The 26,428-nt window shown below is 39.6% G+C and overlaps 1 protein-coding gene across 3 annotated transcripts in view; it reads right to left on the bottom strand.

Moving 5' to 3' along the window:
- LOC144512721 (dystrophin-like) overlaps window positions 1-26,428 on the bottom strand; it is a 377,468-nt gene that overhangs the window by 138,536 nt on the left and 212,504 nt on the right. For all 3 annotated transcript variants that reach the window (XM_078243603.1, XM_078243602.1, XM_078243604.1), the window contains 14 exons: window positions 20,523-20,645; window positions 20,012-20,184; window positions 19,746-19,881; window positions 15,358-15,533; window positions 11,917-12,064; window positions 11,390-11,515; window positions 10,156-10,305; window positions 9,845-9,943; window positions 9,498-9,597; window positions 6,980-7,149; window positions 6,576-6,693; window positions 3,805-4,016; window positions 3,394-3,548; window positions 2,034-2,223 (listed from right to left, as the gene is read on the bottom strand). In XM_078243603.1, the coding sequence (XP_078099729.1) occupies window positions 2,034-2,223; window positions 3,394-3,548; window positions 3,805-4,016; window positions 6,576-6,693; window positions 6,980-7,149; window positions 9,498-9,597; window positions 9,845-9,943; window positions 10,156-10,305; window positions 11,390-11,515; window positions 11,917-12,064; window positions 15,358-15,533; window positions 19,746-19,881; window positions 20,012-20,184; window positions 20,523-20,645 (2,076 nt within the window). The remainder of the gene's footprint in view (window positions 1-2,033; window positions 2,224-3,393; window positions 3,549-3,804; window positions 4,017-6,575; window positions 6,694-6,979; window positions 7,150-9,497; window positions 9,598-9,844; window positions 9,944-10,155; window positions 10,306-11,389; window positions 11,516-11,916; window positions 12,065-15,357; window positions 15,534-19,745; window positions 19,882-20,011; window positions 20,185-20,522; window positions 20,646-26,428) is intronic.

The raw sequence follows: 26,428 nt of genomic DNA, 5'->3' as shown, positions 1-26,428 counted from the left end.
AGCTGTTGCATGCACTGAATTCAGTGTGTTGATTATGTATGCTTCAACTAGCAAGCTCTGTGAAGGTCTTAGCCTGGAAACATTTGAACAAAAGCTTCAATGACAATTAAAGCTGCAAGCAGCAATGAACGGGCCCTCGCACTCTATGCACGTCGGTGGTGCTGTCGATGCGGCCGTGTATTTCCATGACCGTTGAACACTCCACGCAAGATTTAAAATGAATTTCCTCCAAATAGTGCATAGTGTTGGAAATAACATATTTCAAATTGTGCACCACTTCCTGTGTCCACTATGTGGTGCTAGAGAACACACTATTTATACGTCATGTTGCTGTATACCATGTTTAAACCACATCATGTAAATTTCAGGTAAATCGAATGATTTTCGTCAGGGCTTACTTCCTGTTGCCAGTAGGTGGGGCTATGACTTTAACTCATTATTGACTTGTACATGCTCTCAGGCCTGTTCTCTTATCAAGCATAACAAATGTGGGGTAGATTGGACAATGTACACCTGAGTTATAAACAACTACGTGTTTTGTGGTGTTATATGGTCATTTGACACATAGCTACGCCCACATCGTTGAACGCAAGTGCAAAGGCTTCGCATTTTAGCTTTGGCAAGGTCTTCAGATTGTACTGACCAATTTTGATGTTGATCTGGTTAAGAGTAGTATGTTAAAGTAGTCTGCAAATTGTCAAAATCATCCATATTTGCACATTAATTTGAATATTGCTGACGTCCTGTTGGGTTTAGGGTATGACTCTAAGAGGCTTTTTTTGTAAGTCTGGCCATGATACCATGCCAACAATATGCCAACAAAATGTCATACATCTATATGAAACGCAATGCTGGGGCTACTTCTGTGAAAATTTGCTATTGAGCCAATTTACCATAAGCAAGCCTGAATCCCATGCAGATGTATTCAGGCCTCGACTGTCATCATGTATTAGCGGTTTGGGGCAGATTGGACAATGTACACTTAGCTGTTTTCTGGTGTTATATAGTAATTTGACACCTAGCCACGCCCACACCATATGATAAAAACAAAAAAGCTTTGCAATTTAGCTTTAATAAGGTTTTTAAATTATACTGACCAATTTTGAAGTCAATCGGGTTTCATCTGTGGAGTAGTTAGTTAGTTAAAGTACAACCCCTGAAAATTGTCAAAATCATCCATGCATGTAGACAGACGGCAAGCTAAACTCGTACGTTTTCGTTCGTGTTTGTGTTCTCACATTCACAATCTGCAGAGTAATCCTAAATAAAAATTAAAAAAATTATCCTCAACCAGCTAGCTGCCGTGCTAACCAGCTGTTCCTGCTAACATGACCAACCCGATGATGACCCACATAACTAGCTAACATCGGTTATTCACTGACCTAGCTACATATCCAAAAAAGAAAGACGTTCCCTTGATCATTTAACTTAACACACAAAAATCCCCCAAACGCAGCGTAGGCATGATCTGTCCTTTGGAGGACATCCACCAGACTACCGGGCGCTCGGGGGATTTAAAAGTTAAAGAAGGGAGCTTTAACTTTTACTGGTAGGGGCACTATCGAGCCAATTTCACCCTGCCAAGGTCGAGACCCATATCAGATCGCAATTTTCACCAAGTCTGACATGCGTACTAATTTTCGTGCATTTTTGAGTAGTCCAAGCACCTCAAAATGTGCTCAAAGACATAAAATAATAAAAAGAAAAATCCTTTCGAATACAATAGGGCCTTTGGCCGGTGCTCGGCCAAAGGCCCCTAATAACAAGAAGAAGAAGAAACATTAGAATTTCAATAGGGCCTTCGCCCCCGACAATGTTGGTGCTCAGGCCTTAATAATCAGAAGAAGACGACCAAGAAGAAAAAACATTTGAATTTCAATTGTCGGGGCTTGGGCCCTAATAAATTTTGTCATAACACAATATATAACCAGGTCATTCAGTTACATCTTAAAAAGTGTGACCTCAAAATTCCTCAGTGGGTGGAGCTCTGCACACACTCCTGCGAAACAGGAATATATTACAGTGTGTCCTACCTTCCACTGTGCTAGCAAGTTCCTGGCTGCCTCCGGCTGCTCCTGCATTTTATCCTTGTTGGTGGCATCTATTAAAACATTGCAGGTCGTCTCAGCCTCCGTCAGCCAGTTGAGGAACTTCTCCAGGTCGAGGTAGAACTGCTGCAGTAGCTTCAGAGCTGCCTCCAGAGCCGCCTCTCTGTCTGAAACTCTGGAGAGACATACATGAGACACACAGAGATATTACAGTCATCAATTAAAATCCCTATTGCAGACTATTCCAAGTGGCTGGATCAGAAAACACGAAGAAAATAAGTTTGCAGAAATATGTTTGTTTTCCCAGAATGGCTTTATTAATAAAAATACACCAGTGACTCAATTGGCATACGGCCATAAATTCAATGTGGAGACACCATGCTTGGATGCATTAATGTAAAAAATTAAAAATCACCATAAAAGAGAAGCAGTAAAAAGTTGACAGCGACCAGCCTTCTCCTAGCTTCAAGAGAGAAACAGGATTTGTATTTGAAATAAAAACCTAACTTAAGTCCCAGTTTCTTCACAAGGTTTTCAATATGTTGCTTACAGTTATAATCCTAAAGATTTGTTTATATCAAACCCCATTTTTAAAGCTGAGACTGCTAGACCACCCTCTCCACCCCACACTGGTCCAACAGAGGAGCACCTTCTCTAAGAGGCTCTGACAGCTTCGATGTCGCACATACCGCTACAAGAAATCATTCCTACCACAGGCAATTCAACTTTTTAACACTTCATCACTGAGTGTTAGATAAGGCTCATAGACATTACAACTGCACTAAGTGCACCTTGCACACTAGGTTTATCTACAGCTTTATCAATACTAGTTAAACAGTTGTACATTTTTATTCCCAACTTGTATATATTTTAAATTATTTGTTCTTATATTCTATCCTATTATTATTTCATGTGTATTGTATCCTGTTATTTCATGTATATTCTGTATGTGTGCTGTGTCTGATATTTTGCTGCTGCAACACTGGAATTTCCCATTTTTATGGGATTAATAAAAATCTATCTATATATCTATCTATCTATCTATCTATCTATCTATCTATACTGTTATAAATTCCATCAACAGATATACAAAACTACATCATCTGCATAACAATGAGTATATACATTAAGGCAATTTAAACTTAGCCCACTCACTTTTCACACAGAGTCCAACATTCATATAATAGGCAACAGAGAATGATCAACAGTAAGGCTTCCTTTCTTATTTCATCAGGAATGTGAGTGGCTCACACCGTATTGATTGCATCTAGAATTAGTCTTTCTGTCTTGTGTTCAAACAAGTTGTATAATGGTGTTTATATACATTTAGTGTCTGTGTCATTACCGCCTGTTGATGTGTGTCCAGGTCACCACCATGTTGTTGTTGACCTGGGTGACCTTGTGTGTGTCGTCATTGGCATACAGTGTTAGGAGTTTGTCAGCCAGTGCATTGGTTTCATCTACCTGACCCTGCCACTGCTCCAGCTCCTTTACAAAGAGCTGAGGAAAGATAAGTGTGAAGAAGGAAAGGAGAAAAAAAAGAAATTGAAACAATTTTAAAATGTGATGATTCATGCTCACCATTTAAATGTCTTTAGAGTCATCCCCAGTACGAGTAATATCATATTTCTCACATGCTAGGTGGAAAATGGTGTGTGCATCTTAATTATGAGTACTTATTATGCTAATTTAGACACAAAACATAATTTTTTGTTTAAGACATTTATGCAGTCAGTGACAGGATGTCCAACCCAACCTTCAGTTCGGCGTTTTGTTTCTTCAATGCTTCCACCGTGTATGTGATTTCCTGCCAGGACTCCAACCTCTCACTGGCCCGTTTGATAAGGTGATCCACTCCCTTCTTGGCATCCAGCCAATCCGTAGAGTCCTGCAGCATATTGTGGAGCTGCTTTGTCCTATCAGAGAGTTTGGTCTGAGAGTCTTCCCAGTGAGTCTGAAGCCTGTCAACTATAATGACAGAAAGAAAGAACAGCAAACTGTTTTAATATAATGTTCAAGATACTGCTTTGCTGTTTTTTTGTTTGATTTTTATGTAGCTGACATGTTGTTTTTAATTGCTACCACAAAAAGATGTCAACGTGTGTATACCTACCCTTACCAGTGGTGAGACTTATAACATATAAAAAGCCCACTCAAAAATGTCAAAGGCATACATTATAATTGGACACTTGGGAGATATTTATTAAGGATTTGTGGCCCTTCTTTTCCTGGTAAAACATGCAGGTAAAAAATAAAGTGTGAAAAGTAGAAAAGTGGCATTGCGGAAAAACTCCATGTTTTGGGCTTATCCCCCTTTAAATCCCTTTTGTCTCTGAAACCGTGGCCTCCAAAAAAAAACAAAAAACAAATGTAACAACTAAACCTATTTTAAAAAGGATAATACTGTCTAATTAACAAATAAGATCAGGCTTTGATACACTCACACTTCTTGTTAGTACATATATTTATTGTTAGTTTGGCTCTGCAAATTGTATTTGTTGACAACAAATTTATTTATTTGAAAGGGTGTGCATACGACTAAAATGACACCATCATAACCACGACATGACACCATGAACATAGAAATTTTGAGATTAAAGCTATAGTGCGTAGTTTCTGTCGCCACCATGAGGAATTCTAAGTAATGACAACAAAACTGTCGGCACGGCCACATGATACAAGCCAACCTCGCGCACTGCCCCCCACCCCTCCTCCACGCAGTTGCTAGTAGCCAAGGAGGACACAGAGGATTAAAAAAACATGGACTCTTCAGAAGAGGTAATTATCTTTACTCAAGTTTTTTACTCAAAAACTTGAGTAAAGATAATATTCTGTAAAGACAGTAAAGACAATATTCTGAACATAGCCATACTCATAGGCGTAAATCCGGACCCCCCCACCACCCCCTCCCCCCCATCTAAGGGTAGTCCCCCCCTAGAAATATTATTAAAAACCATGCTGTGTATTGTACACAACATAATGATGTATACTTAAAATATCTGTGTAAGTAGTAAAACAATGCAAACCCCCAAAAATGCTTTTTAAGTTTAGAAACATTTTTAGTCCCCCCTCCCTTGTCTCACAGTGGTTTGGTCCACTGTGTGCTTTACCCACACACAACAAGTCTGGCGGACCATGGGAGAGAATGAGAAACATACTGGTAGTTGGATTCGCTACAGTAAACTAAGTTGTGGAATGTAGTAAGTAGGCTGTTCAAGGCTATTTTATTCACATTAACATGAATTTGTTATCCTTGGCGCTCCTGTTGCACACTTGGGCATGGGGTGGGATCAGAAAGAAGGCATTATTATAGGTGAGTGATTTAGGCTGTGGCAATCATGGCTTATCACATTCACCGCTTTCACCCACTTTAATCACATAGGGGATCTCCCCAATTTGGGAATCCTGAAGAGAGTTTTCCTCAGAGGAAAGTTATTGGCTGGGACTTGGCACGGATCACATATATTGTTGCTCATCACAGCCACACATAGGCTACCTGTAGGCTATTATAATTAAAAAGGTGGAGCTCGAGGCCAGCCTTAAAAAAAGATGACGCATGCAGCTGTTACCTCGTTACCCGGTGTTTAAGATGGAGACGTTACCAAGAGTTTAAGATAGAGACTGGCAGGAATGGACGGTAGGCTGAGGGAGCTATAAGCAGAGCAAGAAGTTTTAAGTGATTCACAATTTTTCGTGGAGCTGTGTGAACTGTTTTCAACAGATTGGGGGGGACATTACTTTACAACAGTTTGATGCTGGTTGCACAAAATGTAACCAGCCGATCTGCCGTGCAAGGGTTGACAGTAAAATGGGACTGTATTTATTTATTTTTATATTTGACATCATTACTCCAGTTAGAGATGCAGAGGGAACAGATACCTGCTGCCTTCAGATGGCTGTAAAGAGAATCACCGGTGTATAGCCTTCCTCTTGTCGGAATAATAATGTCAAAAAATGTCTTCTCTTTCAGCAATATTCCAAATTCAGCATCTTTCAAATTCAAAGATGCTATTCAATCTTTTGCTTTCTAAACATGCCCAACGCCTTTTCGTCTGTGTCCAAGGTGTGTCATATGCACATAATATGTAGATGAGGTACTGGTGTACTGGTGTGCCACATGCACGATTCAACAGGTGAATAAGATTTAGGAGTTTAGGATCAAACCAGCCCTTATTTTTATTTTAACTTGTTTTACCAATGACATGAGGATGGATTTGTACATTTGTCTCATTGCTTACATTTGCTTTATTTGTTGAGAGATTTGGAAAATGTTAGTTTTAGGAGAAAACACAATTTTTCAAATGAGATACTGGTGCTGAGAGAGTGCCAAGGCACATTGTATTTCATTGCTGTGGTACTTCGTACTAATATGCATATGACAATAAACATGAACTTGAACTTGAGATGTGTGTGTGTGTGTGTGTGTGTGTGTGTGTGTGTGTGTGAGTGTGTGAGTGTGTGTGTGTGTGTGTGTGTGTGTGTGTGTGTGTGTGTGTGTGTGTGTGTGTGTGTGTGTGAGAGACATACTGCGTTCAGTGATAGCATTACGGGTCTCCTGGTTGCTGGTTTTGTTCTTCAGGTTCTGGGCTGCTGTGACTTGTCTCTCCAGGAGGGGGCAACGCTGGTCCAGCTCCTGTAGATACATCTAAAAACAAATCATTACAGACGTTATCTCAGGACAATTTACAGATAGAGAAGGTGTTGACCACACTCTATAATTTTATAACACTTCCTTTTAACAGGCAGAAACCTTGGAAAGAACCTGGCTCTACGTGGGCGGCCAGCTGCCTCGACCGGTTGAGCAGATAAAATGAATTATTATTATGGACACAAATATGAAAAATCTGTTGGTATAGTCCAACTTTCATGAAGCCCATTGAGTTCCCTGTTGTCCTGTAAATCTAGTTAACAGTAATCTCTGAGGTCCTGACCTTTAGAATGCTGATGTTGTCGTTGATGTCATCCAGGTCAGCCACTACCACACGCTTGTTCTGCACCATGTTATCCAGCATGGTCAGCCAATCGGTGAGCTCAGCCCAGGACTTGTTGAACTGAGCCAGCGCCGCAGATTCAGGCTGGGAACTTCCTGTCAAACTTTCATCTGACACACACACACACACACACACACACACACACACACACACACACACACACACACAATGTTTAAATAATGTATTCATGTCTAGTTATAGACTGTTGTTGGGAGGATAAATATACAGAGAGGGTTCACACCTGAACAAAAACGTACATAAACCCACAAGTAAACCTGCAAACAGACCAGTGGGAGACGCCTGTCTCAATGTATCTTCCAGGACAATTTGCTCGGTGAAACAAACTAAAGGTACTGAGGGTTTATGAGAATATCAACATGAGGAGTTGTTTTTGTTCCTTAAACTCCATAATTCCCATAAGTAATAGGTGGAAAAAGTTTAATATTGCACTATATAATCCTCCCTCTTAGCTCGGAGTACAGAATTGGCTGTTAGCATCTAGCTAACAGAGCCTGGTCAGAGGCCTGGATTTTATTAAAATGGAATAGTTTGCACAGAAACTGGTGAAGAAGAAGCACAAGTTTTACGGTGAAACTGTGTGTTTATGGCTGTTTAATGAATACTAAAGTTAGCTTTTTTAATGCTTACATTTTTTTTAAATGATAATATTGCTTGTGTGAGGGAGGGCTAAATAGTCAACTACAACTAAACTTGCCTGAATGCACCACAGTGTAATCATACAAGCATTATAGGCTACATCATCAGAGGTAAGGTTACAGGCACCAAGATGAACATTTAATAGCATAGCCTGGCACGGCGGCCACATTTAAACACACACACAGATATATACGCTATAGATAGAGGTACATCGCCACCAACATGCTCAGTAATATTAAAAATTACACTTAAAACCACATAAACCATGCACAAACAGAAACTGTGTGGCCTCGTAACATACTACTGGCCTCGTAGGCTATGATTCATATACATTTTTGGTAATTTAAAATATTTAAATTTCCTTTTCTAAATGCATAGGTGCAGGTACCTGTGTGCTTTGGCATAGAGGGGTGGATGTTGTCGTAGGAGAATAAAGTGCTGCTGATGGGGAAAGGGCTGAATTAACAGCCACGTAATGTTAAATTCTCTTTATAGTGTTTAAAGTCTTTATATACAGTCTATGGTCATTGCTTGGCACTTGTTGAGGAGAAACTTGTGGATGAGTAGGTGTCTGGGTTGAAAATGATGGCTGAATTGGAGCTGAATTCTCTTCCTCCTGCTCCTTACAACGTCTTTTTGTGACAAACTTAGGCAAACTGCTTTGTTTTGCCGTGAGCAGAAAGCAGGCTTCTGTTCCTCTGTGCAATGTGTGGGCTGTGCACAGAGTGAAATAGGAGATGCTGCTGTGTTTTTTAAATGCATTGCCACTCAAAAATTATGACATACCATCATCATCACATGGTAAACAAGAAGAAAGGTTGTGTAGTCAGACAATTTAAACAGTATTCATTGGTTGCTATTCACTGGATGATCAGCAAAAAGGAAGCCTACGCGGCTGGAAAGCGTCACTGCTACTAGCTGCTGTTTCTCACTGGAAATTCCATTGTCATTGTCAACTACCTAGAGTCGACAGACGTCTGTCAAAGTGTAGTCTCGCATAGCTAGACTTATCTCTCTCAGCGCTGAAGTATGAGACACCTACACCGCTTATCATTCTGGGATAGAGGAAAAAAAACTTTTGGCTTGTAAGCGTTTCTTTAAACTAATCACAATGATCTCAGGCGGCACAAAGCCCTGGATGCAGCGACGGTGCCCAGGCTTTATCCCAGCACTATACATCCGGGAAGCCAGATTAGTCAAAGTGTTGCTTGCAGTGAAAATTGTTTTATAAATGCGAGGATGATTGTCAAATACAAATGTACCGCTAAACAGTAATTTTACTGGTTTGTAACAAGTTGCTGTATTTGTAAATAGTGAAAATGCCCATATATTAGCTATCAAAACATTGTGGCAATTAGTCTTTTAACCCCTGCTTTAAATGCATCCTCTGTTGTTTGTAAAAGGGAATTCTGTCTTTAGCTCAGTCCCATGGTGTTGGTAGGATTGATTGATTATGTGTTGAGCATTGTGATGATGGTATACATTATATATAAAATAGAATTATAAAAAAAAGGATACACACAATTAGTAGTCTAGAATTAGAACATAGCTTTTAAAAATAATGGATTTCGTTGAAACAATATTAAAAATCTTTGATCAAATATGCATTGTATATTGAAGATATCTCAGATCTAGCCCTAACTCTAATCTTAAATCCTCTGAAGTTGCATCATCAAGGTTAAGGCTGGCTAAAATATCCACAATACCCAAAATATAATTATTTCTTGCACTCAGAGCTCTCTAACACACATTGAGACATACATGCCAACTGACACACCCACTGATGAAAATTAGGTCTTACTGGCTTTTTTGGCTACTAGCAGAGCAGCCATCCTCTCCTTATGCTGCCGCACCAGTTCCAGGATCACAGTCCAGTCTTCCCTTAGCTTGACATACTTCATCTGTCACACACACACACACACACACACACACACACACACACACACACACATACACACACACAAAATCATTCCATGTTGACAACAAAGTTCACAGATAATCACAGAAGAATCACAGTAGATCAAGTTGTACAGATGCATTCAAAGTCGTTTATTTTGATATGGCAACATCAGTTGGTGGAATATGAAAAAGCATGAATGCTGTTCCTTTCAATAGATAAATCATTGACGGATTGTTTGATTTCCTCACCTTGTCTGGTTGGCTAGGACGACTGTCCTTGTACAGTTGATCAGCTCGCTCCAAAACCAACTCCACTTCTGGCTGCTTGACTTGCACTTCCTCAATGAGCTGAAGTGACAAAACAAATGTTGAATATAGCATGTAAAAGGTTTGTTCAAAAGGACCAGCACTTGCTTTTTGAAATTCTGCATTTCAAAATCGGGCAGTAGGCTATATGTAATTGAAAAAACTAATTTTAGCCAATTTGGGCTTGAATGTTATGGTAATGTTTGTGTGTGTGTGTGTGTGTGTGTGTGTGTGTGTCTGTCTGTCTGTCCTACCCTCGGTGGTGGCTCCTCAGGGCTGTGCTCTAGCTTGGCCCTGGTGCTGGACGCCCAGGCCGAGAGGACGTCCAGCTGACCCTGAAACTTCTCCAGCTCCCTCAGCAGACCCTCAATCTCCAGCTGACGCTCAGGCAGAGCCTTGGACACCTAAAGAAAGACATGCTGTGATTTATCAGGTACATGCACCGGTAACACTTTATAATAATGGTACATGAATTATCATGAATTCTTGCATGAAAAAGCATGCATTCATTCATTTAGTACTTCCTGAACTATCAGTAATGTACAAGGATTAATAGTATCTCATGCATGACTTAATGCAACAACAATACATTAATTAATGCATCAATTAAGGTATTTGAATCATCATGACTTCTGATTTATCAATGATGTTCATGTCTTCTTCAAAAAACCTGACCAGTCCCAGCAATTTACATATATTCTTAAAAAATGTAATTGTTGTTATCATTGTTAACTAAACATTACTTCTTCATCATGTTTGTGGCTCTTCAAATAAAGTGCTGACCTGGTCCATCTTTAACATTGATAAATAAGATATGATTAATGGTGGCATAAAATTAAATGTATTAAGAATCAAAGGAGTGGGTTGGCAAAATGATACTGAGGTCAGTACATTGACACAAAATACAGTATACTGGAGATTGTTATAGTTGCTTTATTCACAACAACATAAGACACTTAAACAGTAATGCCTGTGAACAATGCACATCCAAGTAGGATATTTATGAATTTTACTTTTTACAAACTTCTAAGTGTCTGAACACAAGAAACGTCTTGACATTTTTATTTTATTTGAGGGGTCACAAAGATTGGGGCATATGCCACCATTAATCATATCTTATTTATCAATGATGACCAGGCCAGCACTTTATTTGAAGGGCCACAAACATGATGAAGTAATGAAAAAGTAATATTTAGTTAATCATGATTACAACACTATTCAGTTTCTTTAGTCTGTCACTTTAAAAATAGAAAAATAGATAAAGTAACAAAAATAGATATATTTTTATCTGCTAAATGCTTCACTATCAACATGTTCACCAGCTAGTCTCTAACTGTGTCTGTCTGATGTTTGGGGCAGCTACAAAACATAATGATGTAGATGGTTTGACTTTATAGCCTGGTGCAGCTTTGTTCTGATGAGAAATATGAATATTTACAAAATGCTGGAGTGCTGTTAGTTGTAGTATTCACAGAGGATGCTGCTGACCTGAGCCCAGCGAGTGTTGATGACCCTGATGTCTTTCTGTCTGTCAGCAGGAAGTGTTATCTGTTTGTGTCTGGAGTTCAGGTCCTCCATCGCCATCTTCTTGGCAGGAAGCTCCTCCACACGCGCCTGACACACACACACACACACACACACACACACACACACACACACACACACACACACACACACACACACACACAACACACACGCAAGTCTGAATTTAATAAAAATCATTAAAGCAGCTCAATGTAAGACACAAGCTCTTTCAGTCTAATTATGTAAACTCACTTCCAAATACACATACACACACACTAACAAAAAAGTGTTTTCATGGTTGAATTTGAGAATGACATACAACCATAAAACCCTCACAATGACATTAAACAAACCAACACGCACACGCAAACACACACACACACACACACACACACACACACACACACACACACACACACACACACACACACACACACACACACACACACACACACAAGAGATGCACATTATGTGATGTGTCTCGATGGTACCTGGACTTTGCCCAGAGTGTCTCTGATGTGCTGTGGCTCTGCAGGCTGCAAAGGGATGTCAAGGATGCACTCTGCTTTCTCCAACCAGCCCAGCATGGAGCCCATGTTCTCCTGCAGCTCTGCAGTCACCGTGTGTGCCTCTGCAGACCTGCACGAGTCGAGGGCGACAGCAAGAAAAAAAGAGGGAAGGAGGGTGAGACATGTTCGCAAGACAGGAATAGCCTCATGAAGTCCTGATGAGACAGTTTGATAACACACACAACAGAGTGGGTCTCACTTTCACCCCAGGAGTTGAAAGGTAACTTTGGTATTTTTTAAACTGGACCCTATTTTCCCATGTTTTTGTGTCGGGAATGAAAAAAAAAAATTGAAATTAAAATGTTGTCAATTTACGTCCACTAAAAGTGCTTGTTTTGGCACTGACATGCAGACAGAGATGGGGACTCGAGTCTGAGACTCGGACTCGAGTCGCACTTAAGTCGCACAAACAGCTGACTTCAGACTTGACTCGGACTCGACCCAAAAGACTTCAGACTTGACTCGGACTCGAGCTTCGAGACTCGTCAACAACCATGCAATTATTGCTTTTTAAATCAAAATGTATTCATGTATTTCTATTTTCTTTTATTGGCGCATATACGGGGAAACGTATGTCGAGCTGTATGTCCCCTTCCCTTTGCCATAATGTGCAACGTAACGCATGCGCCTATGTGCGCGCACTCACATATCAAAAAATGCATTGCCGATGACGACACCAAATCCTCCTGGAGTTGTGCCTTTTCTCATTAGTTTTGCTTTCAATAACTTGGTAAACAGTGGCAGTAAGCTAACAGCTACATGCAAAGTGTGTGGCACCAAGATAAATGATGCCAGATCAACAACGTTGGACTTCATCAGGCATCTCAAAACGCACCTAAATAGGTCAGTCACTCACACACTAATGTGAAAAGAGACGTTACATTTAGCATATATCGTCACAGGTAAGATGCTGGCCTCACTAACCTCTCCTCCTCTGAGTCGGGTCTCCCTCGCGCTGGACTCAGTTTCACTGAGCCTACTAACACTTAGAAAATAAATGGCCTTACATCAGTGAGTTCATACTGCTTATTGTGCGTAATTTGGACTGACACTGAGATGCATGTTGTTCTGTAACTGGTGTGGCGCTGCCACTTTTCTTACATTTAGCATATATAATCACAGGTAACAAGCTAACAATCGCAAAGTGTTGTGCTAATGCTGGGAACATGCACATTGTATCTTTATAGTTGTATCCATATGATGTGACAGACTTACGTTAATATTTCACCAGGTCCGAGGTCTAGAGGGATGTGTTAAGTAGACCCCATAAAGTTATCGTACAACTGATGTTGATACTGTACTATATGGATGGTAGCTACAGGACATGTTTTGAATTCATAAGATTTAACAATACAGTGTTAGGGACAGATCAGATGGCAAAAGACTTGAGACTTGACTTGAACTTGCCCCTCAAAGACTCAAGACTTGATTTGGACTCACTTGAGACTTGACTTGGACTTGCAAAAAATGACTTGTCTCATCTGTCAACATCTCTGCATGCAGATTATTATGTTAAGTGTCTGACAACATGGAAAGGTTTCCTACAGAGGTCAACCTTTTTGTTAAAGAGTAAGAACCTTTTTGATTAAAATGAAACAGCCCTGAAATTGCTATCTCGAAACCCACCAGACTTAATTTAAATAAATAGAAATTTTATTATCGTAAAAACAACACTTCTTTAAAAGTCGACAGAAACAAAATAAAACTATCAAAAGCCTTCTTGGTTCGTTTTTCCACTGTGCAAATATCACCACTCTGGTTTGGTTGAAATAAACTTAATTCACCCATTTTCATGTGAAAATATGCTGGCTCTATACATGCTAAAAGTACTGTTTATTTAAATGGAGTCTGGTGAGCCTGGCGATTTTGGGGCTGTTTTTGTTTAAACAAAAAGGATCTTACTCTTTAACAAAACGGTCTATTTCTGTAGGAATCCTTTTCATAATGTTGTCAGACAATTAGAATAATATTCTGAACCTGTCAGTGGCAAAAACAGCACTTTTAGTGGAAGGAAATTGATGCTGTGCATTTACCCTATTGCAATGGTTCTCAAAGTGGGGTCCAGGGACCCCCAGGGGTCCTTGAGGGGGTTCCAGGGGGTCCGCAGCAAAAAGTGAAATCCATCCATAATTAACACAATGTTTAATAGATTCTTAATATATCCTTATTCATAGACGTTCTGTAATAAAACATCTAAAAGCAAAATCGAATCAAATGGGGGTCCGTGGTCTAGTTTCTGTCAGTTTAGGAGTCCTTGATGTCAAAAAGTTTGAGAACCACTGCCCTATAGGATACATTGCAGCCTGGTTCGCGGCTGCCGGTTACAACGTTATGGCTCAATGCTGGACTAATTTGTTCACATTAGTCACTTAGTAATTACAAAAGATCTTGTAATTACAAAATCCTGATCTCATAATTTTTAGAAAAGATCTCATAATTATGAGTTCCTATCTCGTAATTTTGAGAACAGATCTCGTAATTATGAGTTCTACAGATCTCGTAATTTTGAGAACAGATCTCGTAAGTATCATTTTAAACACCTAGAAGGCGGCATATCTAGTTGTCAGTAGGCCACGGCTCAGTGATCAATTGTACCACCGAGAGGTAACATTAAATTCAGCTGGGTTAAGTTAGCGTGATACTTCTAATGTAACTTTATAGTATTAGTTAATGGACATTGGAACAACCGCAAAGTCCTGAGGTGCCTGCGCAAAGTCGACAAACTGATAACAATCCCATCTATAGTACTTATAGCATCTCCCAATGTCTCAAACCCAAACCAAAATAAAAATGGATTAAACTAAACAGGTGAGACGTAAGCCTATTTGCTTCCATGGCATCAGCTAGCCTGAAAGCTTCACACAAGAGAGCTGTTTTCTGTTGTTGTGGAAATACATTTATCTTATAATTACGAGATCTCTTCTCAAAATTACGAGCTAGGACCTCATAATTACGAGATCTTTTCTCAAAATTATGAGTTATCTTTTCAATATTACGAGATAAGGTGTCTACATTTTTTTTTCTATGGTGAATGTAATACGCTTCTGTAACTTAGACACCAATGCATGGGGAAATAGGGTCCAGGTTAAAAAATACCCAAATTACTCACACAAAAAAAACGAATAAAACTTAATATTCTGCGCTCCCCCTGTTATAACTCCCTGCCCCCTCTAGGGGAGCGCCCCCCAGTTTCGGAACCACAGATTTAAAGGCACCTTGTTGTGTTTTTTACGACAAAGTTCCTATTACATGACCTACAGAGACAAATTAAAAGAAAATGATTCCCTAAGTACTGTCAGGGACATTTGAAAGTAAGACAAACAACCGATTACCCATGACCAGCAGCCACACACTCACACACACCTCCTCTTGCGCTCATTGAACTGCTTGCAGACGTTAGCCCAGCGAGTGTTGAGTAATTTGAGCTGTGTTCGGAGCCGCGATGCATCGTCTGGTGTGCTCAACTGGCTGATGTCCTCTCCTACAGAATTCACTCTGCACAAAACCACTTCCTGAAGAGGTACGGCCTCCGTCAGGTCCTGCACACACGCACGCACGCACGCACACACACACACACACACACACACACACACACACACACACACACACACACACACACACACACACAGATTAGCCTTTTTATAGTTTGGTCTGTGTGGGATTTATTTTAAGGTTAAGAAGGGTTCCAACTACACAATAGTTTTTCTTTTACGATAGTCACTGTGTCAGATTAGACGATTAGTCATAAATTCTTGCCATGACTTGGCCAAGAGACATAACAGACTACACGTTGGTCCCCGACGAATCAAAGCTTGCCATCTTTCACAATGTGTGGGATGTCATCAGGAACATGCTAGGAACTGACTTCTAGGAACATAACAAACAAACAAACAAACAGTTTTTTGCTGTGGGGTTAGAGTAAAAGATTGATACCACTCTAATATCAGTCTGTTACAGTAAGTATTACGCTAGAGCCAGAAGGCCGTTAGCTTAGCTTTGCAAAAAGACTGGAAACTGGGGGAAACAGCTAGCCTGGCTTGGTCCACAGGTCAAAAAGGAATTAACCCGTTACATCTTTTTTGTAAAACCTACATAATCGGAAAGGTTAAACTCACAATTTGTAGTTTTATGTGGAGTTACGGGCTGAAATGTTTTCTTGACTTGGCCAGTGGTTAAGCTAAGCTAATCGCCTCCTGGCTTTATATTTAGCGCAGGGACATAAGATTGAAATTGATCTCATCTACTTTTAGACAAGAAATCCAATCAGCTAATGTCTCAAAACATCAAACTATGCCTTAAAAGCTTTAAGTATTGGGATGTTATTACAATACCAATTGATTCAATATATCTGGGGGAATGGGAGCGGTTCAGGTAGCAGCTTGTGATTTGATGTACCAGATGGTTCTCTGTCTGTCTCTATCCAAACTCTCTTACACTCCCACGCACGCACGCACGCACAGACACACACACACACACACACACACACACACACACAATCAGAACACTTTCCTTTTTAAGCCTCATGTAACAATATTATGTCATCAAATTTGACATTTCAATGTTACATCAACCCCAAAAACTGAAATTGAAGGATTATGAAAAGCAATTTAATACAGGCGTAGAACAATGGGTTTTTAATTCACCATTAGGACTTAGACGAAAATTATATGAGGAATTATTTTCACGTATGAGGGGTTCTTTTCACAGATGTCTCGCTAAGTTTCAGTCGCTGTGGTTAAACTGATGCACTCAACCTTGCATATGAAGTATTGTTATGTGTGTGTGTGCGTTTGCATTATGCATCATCAGATATGCCCAGTCCACTTTGGGCTGCTGTGATCAGCTCTTAATGTCCACCTGCACAGCTAAGGATGCAGTGTCCAAGTGCCAACGTGTGTGTGTGTGTGTGTGTGTGTGTGTGTGTGTGTGTGTGTGTGTGTGTGTGTGTGTGTGTGTGTGTGTGTGTGTGTTATTGACATTTAAATGTCATGTTGTGTTGCCATGATGTCATATAATGTCATGCCATTTTAGGTGTAATCATCAAATCAAATCAATATCTTGACATGTTGTCATATATCATTATGTCATGACATCAGAAGTTGGTAGTAATTTCGAAGAAGATTCCTTTGTCATTTTTATGCATCACATAAAAAGGAAATTCTGTTTCAAACATCCACAAGTCAATAAATAAATAAGTGCAAGACAGAAGACTTTAAAATTCTAAGCTCATAAAGCACTTAATAAATAAAATTAGTAGTTTAAAATATTTAAAGGAACAGTCTCTTATTTGCAGTTCACATTGTCTGCTATGGAAAATAAGCTGTTTAACAGATGTGTAGTCCTTTAATTAGATACTTCTGTATCTTTTCCTGGACTGCACGAGTGTAAACATGCCATGAGATGGATGAGTGGTGTCCTTAATGATACCGTATGCACAAAGCATTCAGTGTGGATGTCCTGCAGATGCGGCAGCGATGCACCAATGATTTTTTCACCTGTTCTCACTATCCTGTTCAGTTTGTGTCTCTCCTCTGCCATGCTGCTGAGATGCAGTAGGTGAGAATGATCTCAATGGTGCCTCTGTAGAACATGGTCATGGCCGGGATGGGATCCTCTTCAGCCTGCAGAGAGAGTTAAGGCGCTGTTGGGCCCGCTTAATGACAGCTGTGTTGTTGTCCTTGGAGGTCAGCTCATCTGTCAAATGGATCCCCAGGAACTTTGTGCTGTGAACACTCTCCACCTCGCAGCCGTTGATAGTAAGTGGAAGATGATGCCGGTGACCTGTCCTCCTTACGTCAATTACCATCTTCTTGGTCTTAATGGTGTTGAGGGCAAGGCTGTGTTTTTTGCACCAGGCTATCAGCTGCTCCACCTCTTATCTGTAGGCCGACTTGCCATTGTTGGTAACAAGGCCGACAGCTGTGGTTTCGTCGGGGAACTTTATGATATGGTTGGTGTTGAAACTAGCAGAACAAGCATGCGTCAGCAGTGTAAACAGTAATGGGCTCAGTACACACCTTTGTGGTGATCCTGTGCTTACTGTGGTTGTTTTAGATGTTACACTACCTACTCTGACTGTCTGACAGCTCTCTGTCAAAAAGTTCATGATCCATCTGCACATGCCAGGATCCACGCCCAGCTACAACAATTTATCAATAAGTTGTTATGGCAATATTGTGTTAAAAGCCGACCTGAAGTCAATTAGGAGGATCCTTGCATACATGTTCTTATTTTCCAGATGAGTGAGGTGAAGCAGGGTGGAGATGGCATCCTCCGTAGACCGGTTCACTCTGTAGGCGAATTGCAATGGGTACAGATTGGTTGGGAGGCATGACTTGATGTGATTCATGTGTCATGACAAGCCGCTCAAAGCATTTAATGGCTATGGGGGTCAAGGCTACAGGGCGGTAGTCATTCATGGAGGCTGGATTTGTCATCTTGGGCAGAGGTATTATGGTTGCGCTCTTGAAACAGATACTCTTTTTGTTTAGAAGCAGAGAAATGCACCTTTTTAACGATGTCTTCCATGTGATTGTAGGCCTTCCAGAAGCGTTTTAGTCCAGTCTGAAACTAAAGTGACTTTGTACAATAAATCCATGTTAGCAAGTTACTAATATTTGATATCTCCGCATCACTTCAAGCTAGCGTCTTTCTGAATGTTTGGCATGATAACTAAAATATGGGCCTTTCCAAAGAGGTTTTCTGTGTGATGTAGGCCTTCCAAAAGCTTTGTAATCCAGCCTGGAACCGCAGTGTCTTTCTTTTTGGAGACTTTTCACAATAAGTCTAAAAAGATAACTCGACAACTAAACTGTTATTTTTGCCATCTTGACTCCCAGAATGTTGTCAGGTTAGTGTGTCGACCAATCAGAGACTGTCTTCCTGACTATCTTCCTCTTCATTGGTGTTTTCATTCGCAATATTGCAGATGCTGCCACTTTCCTGACTGTGTTACTTCGTTGCTACATATACTAACGTAGAACGAACGTGCCAAAATAATGATATAACAGCAGAAATGTAATAAATGATGCATATGTTCTCAGTGTAGAGCTTCAGGGCATTCAGGTAGCCCTGAATGTGTATACGAGTCCTCTGTCCTTTTCTTCTCTCTCTTTTCGGCACCAGAGGGATATGTCCTTTTTTGTGACATGCCTTAACATTACCGTCTCTTCTATGCTTCTGACTTTTGAACATGATGCAGTGTCTATGCGCTACGCTCGATTGGGGTCCCCAAGCAGCCGCTTAATTCGCTTATGCCTCGGGCCGGACCCGTATGAATGTGATATGGCCTCCTGACGTCTCATAGCAAACAGGAAATACATTTGAGATGGCACAACTAACTTTTTGACTTTTCTGGGGAAAAATCTAAATAGTTCTTGTGTTAGTTAGTGTTTATTTTTGTTTCCCTTGATTGCCAAGACTTGGTAAATCAATTTTCAAAAGCCAAAAGTCCTTTTTTTATTATTGTTCTTTGTGTGATTTCAATATGATGACTATAACTTGATTGTGCATAACAGGGTTGAGGTTATACAAGCATTATTACACAAGGAAACCAGGGGACCCAAACCCACACTTATGTGCCTTGCTCAAGGGCACTTCAGCAGTGATGATGGACACTGTAGATGAAATATGACTTAGCCACAGCTGGAATACACTCAGCAGCTTTCTGAGTACAATCAGCCGTTTTGTGCAAACCTGTCTTGTATTTGTAGAAATGCTTGTGTCTCTGGTTAAATAGGTGTGTGTGTTACCCTGAGGTGCTGTCTCTGTCCTGCTGGCTCACTTTCAGCCAGACTTAAATGGCTCTCAGCGTCAGTCAGCCACTTCTCCATCGCCTTCTGATCCGAAAGAAACTTCTGCCACTTTGAATTGCAATCCTGCCAACGCCTTGAGACACACACACACACACACACACACACACACACACACACACACACACACACACACACATTTCAAATATGTGCACAAAATGAGTCAATATTCATGCAATCATGTACATCACTCCACCTGTTCTTACTTCAGTCTGTCCTGGTAGAGCTTATTCAGTTTGTCCCAGTTAGTATTGAGGAGGGCGGTGGTCTCCTGGATCTTCTGACCCTCCAGAGGCCGAGCTCCAGATACCATCTCCTCTCTGCGGGCCACTGCTCCAGCCACTGGGCATTGCAACTCGTCGATGCTCCCTTTCACCTCCTATTTGGTAAGTGAAATTGTTACCTTTGGACACAGCCAGGCTAGCAGTTTCCCCCTGCTTCTAGTCTTTATGCTAAGCTAAGCTAAGCAGCTGTAACTTCATATTAAACAGATTGGTGTCAATGTTCTTATAAGCGTATTTTCCAAAATGTAAATTGTGTTTAAATGTACATTAGGTTCACAGCCTCTTTCTCATAGGCATCAAAGCCCTATATCCCACCCTCTGAGATATATATATTCTTCATTAAATTATTACCTACTGCTTGATTTGTAATGATATTATTTCCTAAGAAATATTGTCTGTGGCTCTCAGACAGAAACACTAAAGCAGTGCTGACCTTCAGGCAGTGCTCTTGTTGAGGCAGGTTATAATAAGCTGCAGGCCAGTATTCAGGAGAGTTCAGCTTGAAGTCCGTCTCTGACACTGAACGCAGCAATGCCTGCAGCTCTGTTAGGTACTCCTGTACCAACACATATTTACAAACACACAAAGAAGAGAGAGAGATCAGAAAAAGAAAATCTTATAATTTAATGCAAGAAAAATAATGCTTTATGTCATCTTTGTTCGTTTCTCTAACCAGGTAACATATCAAAGCTACCTTTAAGGGGGGAAATCATATTTTCAACTGATTAAGTAACTCATCTGGGACTTCAATTATTAAATAAATTCATTGGATGTCATTGAAATTCCATGTAATTAAATTACTTACTATATATTTTATTTTATTTAACCTTTATTTATCCAGGTAAGTCGATTGAGAACAAATTCTCATTTGCAACGACATGTCACTTTCACACAGTTACACATTCATTCCTGAGAGGTGCCCAGTACAACCACAGTCTGATCTGCTGGCCACTGAGCAGCTCCACTGGAGCAGTTGGGGTTAAGTGCCTTGCTCAAGGGTACCTCAGTGGTGGTAATGAGGGAGGGACAAGTGCTGCTCTTTCACTTTCCCGACCCAGATTTTATCCTGTCGGTCTGGGGATTGAACCGGCGACCTCCTGGTCCCAAACAAATGAATCGTTTTAAGGTGGTGCGTTACCATGTGATCTCTCACCGAAAATTCCTCCTCAAACACATTATTAATCCCTATTGTACGTATATCATGATCATATTCAAGCTTGTGTCAACTCACTTTGAATGTATTTGAGCCTTTGATGAGTCAACTCTTGAAACAGCAATTTTGATAAATTAAATGTTATATTTCCCCTGACCATGATACATGGTCAACATGGCAAATGAAACTGCATATACCACTGAAGCTCCTCTCCATAGTGCAGAGAGATAATAGCTGATGATTTCACCTCATTGTTATGCTTCTGTCACCTGAGAAATCACCTCTCCTGTTAAACTTTTTTTTTTAATTAACCCAAAATAAAAAAATAAACACTAATAAGCATTATTAGCATCCTTAAAGATTGTTAATGATTGCTGCTGGCCTTACCGAGCCATTTCTGGGTTTGACTGGTGACAGTAATAACGTCTGTACAGGTGTGGTGGAGGACACAAGCTGATTCACTCTAGATGATGAACTGAATATCCTTTGCAGAGATACTGTTCAATCTGGCGGCTCCCTACTTTTGTTGTCAGAAAAAATATATACATTTGCTACTTCTGAATCATTATAAGGTATATTAAATCCTGTGATTTAGTATTGCACTTCCATAAAGTTTGGGGTAAAGTATGTACTGTAATGACGCAGAGATAAAAGTAAAAGCTCAAAACTTTGTCGCACCAAATGCTTGCTCTTGGGTGAAATTGTTGGTTTTCTGTAAATTATAGAGTGTGGTCTAGACCTACTTTATCTGTAAAATGTCATGAGATAACTTCTGTTATTTGACACAATATGTAAAATAGAATTGAACATTTTGCTGAGAGCCAGATGAGAAGATCAATACCACTAACACTAATGCCTGTGCATTAAATATGAAGAGCATGCAGTCGATTACCTTAGCTTACTAAAACTTAGCCACAACTTGACATTTTTACACTTTGGTTTTTGTTTGGATAAAACAAATGAGATAAAACATGTTAATGTAAGGTTCTGTGTTTGCATTTTAAACTGTGGACAGAGCTACAGTATGTTAGTTGTTTCCCCTGCTTACAGTCTTTATGCTAAATTAGGCTAAGTGGCTGCAGCTTCATATTTAGTGGTATTGATCTTTGCATCCAAATCTCTGCAAAAAAGTGAATAATTTTCTTAAAATGTTAAACTATTCCTTTGAACTTTTATATTGTACCTGCAAACTATTCTCTAACAACATTTTAACTCATTGCTACAAAATCTGTGCATTAAAGGATAGGTTCACATTTTTTCAAGTCTGTCTGTTAACAACACTCACATGCATATGTGCAGTCAAAGTTATTGGTTTCTGTATATTTACTCAAGTACTGTACTTAAAGGCCGTGTCCATCTGCCAGGTTTTTCAAATGAAAACGCCCACTTATCCTTAGCAAAAAAGCAGTGACGTGGGTTACCATAGTAAGCTAATCAATAAGGTTATGAATAATATGAACTCTAGCACAAGCTCAGTCATTGTTAGCTGTCATAAGTTTGGACATAACAGCACAGAAGCTAAGCAATGTATCGTTACTACTGTAGATGCTAGCGATGTGAAATCACCAAAATTACTGTTTTGGTCAATAGATTCTGGTGGATTTGAAGAAAGCAATAAAACGGCTTCAGTTCCCCATCGGAAAGGGCTGTCTGACGGCAAGGTAAAGTGGTGAAAATATTCTAAATATAGCATAAACGTAAACTGAAATTGAATTTTTTAAGTGGTTCTATTTTTTGTGGCTGAAATATATTTTGCTGGAACCCCTGTCCACAGCAGTAACCTACATTTTGCTTTATTCAAAGCCACCAGACTCCCTTGATAAAAACTGCTGCTTCCGCTTGGTTAGTTAGTGTAATTGTGTGACTTTCGGATCCAACCTAACGTGGGGTCCACAGCAGTACATTGCTTAGCTTCCTGTCTGCTTCTCCTAACCAGTCCCTCTAGGATTTGTAATGTCGCGATTGCGCCAATTCACGCAAATTCAACCAATCACTGCAACTTTTCCGCAAAACATTTCAGACCGTCCTGCCAAACTGTATAGATTTTAACATCAATGTACGCTGTAACGTTTTTTCACTCTAAAGTCAGCAGCTGCCGTTTCAATCCTGTCGGCTGTCTGCAGTGGACGGGGGCGGGGCTGCTGCTCATACAGTTCCCCCCGCTACTGACACGCACACACACAAACACACACACGGTGGATGCAGGAAAAACCGGAGATCAGACGACACAATGACCTAAATTGAGGACAGCAACTCTTGTTATTGTAAGTGCAATGATAAGTTAAAGTCCAATAAGTACTTTATCAAACCATATGAATGTGTGTCCCAGGCCAGGTTAGGAAATAACAATGTAAAGAACAAGCCACTGACAGATATGTTCATATTTGATTGATTCAATAAATTATTATTTTTTGTCTTAAATCCACCAGCCATTTTCATATTATACCAACATTTGCAGCATCCTGAGCCTTTTTGGTAAGGTTACCAGGAAAACTCATCCCAGAGTAGTTTTATTCTCCCCAAAACAAGTTTCCTTTTTATTTTTAAAGAACTATTAAAAAAAAAAAACTTTCACTGTCTCCCGCAACTTCATTGTAACAAACATACAAAAGACATCGCAACTTTTATCGCAATTTTTTTACAAAAGCTCCCGCAAAATCAGGCATTTTGGGCCGCAACAATCTATAAAAAAGGCCGCGAAATCCTGGAGGGACTGCCTACCACCATCGTAATTACTGTGCTATACTACGATTGACTGTATATAAAGAGTACTGTACTGAAGCTGTGTCATCATACAGAAACTTATGTGTATGTTTGGATTTTAATACGTAAGGAATACTATTGGGAAGCTCAGAATGATTTAAAAACCTCAAAATAATAATAACAATAATAATAGACTTACCCGTTTAGTATAATTTTGAGGTATTTGAGCGCATTCCTTTTCTGTTACTTTATACTTTTACTGCACTACATTTGTCTGACAGCTAGTTAATTGTTACTTTGCTAATTAAGATTTTACGTACAAATTATGCACTATGATGCATTGTTACTACACAACATTAAACAAAGTAATTTGTTCCTCTCAATGTACAACGGTAAAATGTTGTTTACATGTTAACGCATCAATAATAATGATCCAATAACATAACATATAATAATAATAATAATAATAATAATAATATTCTGCTGCATAATGAGTACATTTACTGTTGATACTTTACCTTTTCTAACATTAGCTAACATTAGCCACCAGAAGCTACTGTTTTTACCAAAAAGGGTACCAGGTACTAACCACAACTTTTGCAAGTCGAGCCTTACCATGCAGTGGAAAAGCGGCAAAAGACAGCATTTAATACTAAAAAGGCTGTAACTTTGTAAGATTCCCACTTGTTTTTATTTAACTATACTACTGAATGTTTACACAAAACTAGGACTGTGGATTTTGTCCCCCATCTCTTACATTTAAGTTAAAGTAGAGACAGCCAGTATGGACAGGAGGAATTATTACAGTGTCCAATAATACTTTCAATGTACATATTAGTTTGAGAGTAGTATCAGTTAAGGTCTTAGGGAAATATTGTGGCCATGATTGAATTATATATATATATTAAAAAAAGTATTATGGTTGCACAGTGATGAATGTTGGAACTAATTGATTTAACCCAGTATGACAGGCTCATATATTATCACTCATTTGATAAATCACATTCACAATACACACATAGTAATTCATGTTTCATAAGGAGCCTTTTTGACATTTTGTGCATGTGTTTGTGATTTAATGCGAGTTGCTGAAATATGAGAGCAGAGCAGATCTAGATAAAAAGGAGAGGCTTAAAGTAACATGTGGTTTGCTTGGTACCAACAATGAATGTGCACTCTTTGCTGCCCCAGGTCAGAATGTCGCCAGTAAACAAAAATAGAGCCCTAAATGTCCAAATTCACAAGGGACATCTTTTTAACATGAAAAGATAGTTTTTTCCACTTTTGTACAATCCACATGAAAGGTTTATAATGAGTCAGTTTCTCTTTATTTCTTCCTTTGAGATCTCATAGATTTACTATTAAATCTACAAATGGATTCCCCTTCAAAATGTCTCTTAAAATCTGATGCCAATCTGATATGATGGCTGTAATCAGTTACAATATAGCAATATCAAAGTTTGTAGGGAAATGTTTTCTCTGTTTGTGACCCTCTACACAGAGGTCAGCTTTAACGACACCCCTGGAGTTGGTAGGGATTGAGTGACTTGCTCAAGGACACATTGGCTGGGAAGACACTTTGTGGTCACTAATATTACAAACTCTAAAACCTCATCATTAAACAATTTCATAATATACAGGATAACAACTGAAGTGCATGTTTGTTACATAGGTTCTGGTGCTGTCTACGATTACATCGCACAGCTCGAAGAGTATGGAAAGTAACTGCACCAATTACTGCTTAAGAGTCCTTAGGTAATGCGCGAAAGTGCCTAAACAGCTCGAGTGAAGCAACTCAGAAGCCTCATTGTACCACACAGAAGTACAACATCACTAAGAAAGAATAAGTGTGTTTAATCTGTGTCTTGGTACACAAAGATAACACTAAATGTGCTTGTGATTCCTCTCAGTGCGCCTGAAGAAATGCATTACTGTAAGTCGGAAATCTGACAGTTTAGATGTGTATTTGTCCAAGGTGACCATGTGGTGTACATTAAGTGTATGTGGTCGATTCATGTGATTGGTTGACAGGATACATACTACAATCTTCAGAGATTGTCAGTTCAGGGAACTGCGAGGATATAATGTGATTGGTTGGCAGAGGCATGCAGTGACACAGAGCAACCAATGAGATTCAGACATGTGAGCGTGTTTCACATGTACACATAGGACATGTAAATGAGAATGCAGCAAAGAAAAACAAAAAAAGCAACTCACATTTTTATTTTCGAGGGAATCATTTTTTTTTTTAAACTAACTGAAAATATGTTACTCAGATGAGTGATTATGGTTATAGCTGGTGATATTGGAGATTTTCTCTTTTTGTCAACAAATGTTATAAAAAGACCAAAACCAAGAATGAGTGTATCTACTAACAAGTATTATGTGCATATTAAAGCGTGATATATCTTATTTCTCTGTGCCACAGAGCTCCATTGTTGTTCAAAAATTATTACAAACACATCAATGAACCACACTGTTGC

The sequence above is a fragment of the Sander vitreus genome, chromosome 24 (genome assembly GCF_031162955.1).
Source record: "Sander vitreus isolate 19-12246 chromosome 24, sanVit1, whole genome shotgun sequence".
NCBI lineage: Eukaryota > Metazoa > Chordata > Actinopteri > Perciformes > Percidae > Sander > Sander vitreus.
The sequence above is the reverse complement of the archived record's forward strand: the minus strand, read 5'-3'. Positions and strand labels throughout refer to the sequence as shown.